Source organism: Gamsiella multidivaricata, assembly GCF_025024155.1.
Source record: "Gamsiella multidivaricata strain RSA 2152 chromosome Unknown BC939scaffold_134, whole genome shotgun sequence".
NCBI classification, from domain to species: Eukaryota; Fungi; Mortierellomycota; class Mortierellomycetes; order Mortierellales; family Mortierellaceae; genus Gamsiella; species Gamsiella multidivaricata.
In genome coordinates this window covers 40,456-43,886 of record NW_026251842.1, presented here as the reverse complement: position 1 = coordinate 43,886, position 3,431 = coordinate 40,456, and the positions used below count along the sequence as shown (strand labels likewise).

General features: G+C 46.7%; 1 protein-coding gene across 1 annotated transcript; it reads left to right on the top strand.

Moving 5' to 3' along the window:
* The first annotated feature begins 320 nt into the window (after positions 1-320).
* Positions 321-933, top strand: BC939DRAFT_469843 (uncharacterized protein). Its single transcript, XM_051558049.1, has one exon. The coding sequence runs from the start codon at positions 375-377 to the stop codon at positions 921-923; it is 549 nt and encodes a 182-aa protein (XP_051406325.1). The 5' UTR covers positions 321-374; the 3' UTR covers positions 924-933.
* Positions 934-3,431: the final 2,498 nt, after the last annotated feature.

Sequence of the window (3,431 nt, the reverse complement as noted above, 5' to 3'; positions counted from 1 at the left end):
GTTGCAGCCAGCTTCTTCTTCTGAATGTTGATCTTCGCCATCGGGATCGGAAAATTTTTCTCAAAAATACCTGTGATCTGAAAATAAAAAGATTGGAAATGAAGATGCTGACGATGTGATTCTGAATGAGGAAAAAGCTGTTGTTCCTGAATGTCTCTGATGTGGTTCCTGAATGTTTCTGATGCTGTGTTAGATCCTCTACTTCATTGAAAAAAATGCGAAGTATATATGAACTAGGAGTCAATGAGAACAAGAGAGGGATCATTAATATTAATCCACCGAGAACATTATATGTTACTCGGTGGCTTAAGTAAATTGATAGGACTCGCTGGATCTAATTAAATACACGCGGTGGCAGCATGTAATATGGCTATATGCCACACACCGGACAACTTGGCTTTAAAAGCACGGAAGGAAAGGACTTTGGCATCACCATTGAACGCAGGCGTGAAGGGGTGCGGGATGTGTGGACGACGAGCGGCTGTCTGGAGAGAAGCGGCAGCGGCGGTAGGCGCGGGGGTTCGGTCCAGGATGGCTTGGACCAGATTCTGGAGGGCAGCGATCGTGTTGGTCTGCTGCTGCATTGCGTCTTGGTTCTGGACTTGGATAACGTTGACGGCCTCGGACAAGGTCGTCAGATGGTTCGCTTGCTGGAGATGGCTGGCAATGGAGTTGGTACGGGCGTCAATAACGGACAAGAGCTCGCGGAGATGGTTCACAAATGCGTCAGGAGTGGTGTTCGGGTCTTGCGCATGGTTCTGCAGGGCACCAAGGAGATTCGCCTGCTGCTGCTGCAGAAGCTGCTGGTGCTGGGTAAATTCATCTTGGGCGGACATGACTGGATTGGAGAGTCTGCAATGTCAGGAACAGACTTGGAAGAGTGGGATATGTGTTATGGAGGAGACAGACAGTGGACAAGGTAAGGAAGAAATGTATTGCAGACTGAGGTTATATGCTATGGATTCTATGGCTCTATTTATGTGTTTCTAGGATTCTTGGTCAGGGTACTCGGATGGCTACTACGGGACGCGAGGTATACAGTACCGGCCAAAACTGGAACAATGTTTTTATATATTCTGCATCGACACACATATCTCAGGACTGCATGATTGGATCGCAGCAAAGCTTGGAATGAGAATGGATATGCTATTCATTAACGTGTTTCATAAGTCTCAGCTCGATTCTGAATGGTACTGTTAAGAAATTGTAACGCCAACATTCTGAACCATTTGTTCCAGTTTTGTCCCGACCCCCCAAAAAACACCCCTACAATACTTCCTCATCAAGATCTCTGGGACGGATGATTTTATCTTTCTGTTTCTTTCACATTTTGTCAATACTATCCTAATCCTTCTTCACAGAGAATATGAAGCCTGTAGCCCCATCTATCATCAAGGAAGCCATAAGGCTCACAAAAGAGGGCTTTTCCACAAGGAAAACAGCTCTCCGCCTCGACATCTCCCATACCACTGTCCGCAGGATCCTTTCCAACAACAAGGAGAACATCCCAGTCAACAAGGGAGGTCGACCCAGAAAGATTCTGGCGAGTGCAGTGGAACATGTCAAGTTGAACCTAAAACGTGGACTCATACAGACTGCTGTTGAGGCCACTCACCAAGCCAACCAACTCAATCCGCAGCCTGTGTCCGTCCGTACAATCAGGAGGCGCCTTAGAGAAGCTGGATTAATCGCCAAAAAGGTGGCCAGGCGGCCGGCACTCAAAAAAACATACAGTCCACGGAAAAAGTGTTAGCATGTTTTGCTATTTTGGACTTATACTCCTTTATCTCCCTATTACGCTATTACCAAGGACCGAGATGTCTGGTGGACAATGTCGTAATTTACAAGGAGTTTTCTAGAATGTTCCAGGCTTGAATGACCTTCAGCTGAGGAACGAAGGATCTCGAAAGTCATGAGGTGCACTCTAACACTTTTTAAAAAATCCTATAAATTGTGCTCTTCCCTTACGGTCTGCATCCTCACTCGCAACTAGAACAATACAACTGCACAGTTATCCACTACTCCCATCCTACGCCACATTCATCCCAAGTTTACATCAAACATGAAGCGGCTGCGAGAACAAACCGTACGCGATGCGATTATCCAACTTCGGCAAGGAAAATCTGTCCGCGAGGTTTCAAGATCCTTGCATATCTGTACTTTCTCCGTTTCCAAGATTCGTCAAAGGGACAAGGAGAACGTTCCATCCCCTAAAATAGGGCGTCCTTCGAAGGTTTCGAAGAAGACCAAGACCTTACTTGCTCGTCATTTCGTCACAGGAAAAGCCGTGACCCTCCGCGACGGCCAGCGACTTATCCAATCGGTGCAAGGAGTGCAGGTTCATGTAGACAGTGTCCGGAACTACCTTAAACAGGAGGGCTTAAAAGCATACGTCCAGCCTAGGAAGCGTGATCTGACACCGGATCAAATCAGAGCACGCTACGAATTTGCTAAGGCGCACTTGAAATGGACCGTGGACGACTGGAAGAATGTGATGTTCTCGGACGAAACTATAATCAGCAGGATTGCGTCCTTCGGCAGGAAATTCTATTACAAGAAGCCCAACAGGAAGGATATCCAACCTCACCAAGTGCAGAAAACAAAGCAGGGCGGAGGGGGCAAAATTATGGTCTGGGGTTGCATGACATTTTATGGCTTGGGCGATGCCTGCTGGATCCCAGGAAGTATGGATGCACAAACCTACCTCGATGTACTGAAGGACTATCTTTGCGCATCTCGGGATTGGTTTGGTATGGATCCAGCAAAATTCATTTTTCAGCAGGACAATGCCAAAGTGCATACAGCAGGCATAGTCGAAGACTTCCTTAGGAAATCCAAGATCGCAGTCATGGAATGGCCTGCGAATTCTCCGGACCTCAACCCGATCGAGCATCTATGGTCGCACCTCAAGTACCGACTTGATCAGTACCCAGAGGCACCAAGCTCTTTGGACGACCTCTGGGAGCGTGTTCAGGATATATGGACAACAATAGATATCAAATTCATTCACGAGCTATATGAGAGCATGCCCGAGCGCATGAAGAGGCTTCACGCAAATAAAGGAGGCCATATCGATTATTAATGGCAGAAAAGTAGCTAACAGAATCAGAGGGTGGTCATATTTCGAAAAAGTGTTAGAATGGGGTCAATATGTTCATGTCCTCAATTAGCCGGATAGAGTGCATCCATTGGCTCGTAACTTGGCAGGTAATCTTAACAAATATACGAGATTGATCGCGTGAAGCCTCGTAGCAGTAGGCGGTATTGATGTAAGTATCAAAGAAAAAAGGTCGAAATTATGAAAACATGCTAACACTTTTTCCGTGGACTGTATTTACGAGAATAAGAAAGGCGACAACACACTCGGGTTAGGGATCTGCAAGGTCAAAGGGACTCTGTCTTGACTCCTGTGTCCAGACGTCGGCATCGAG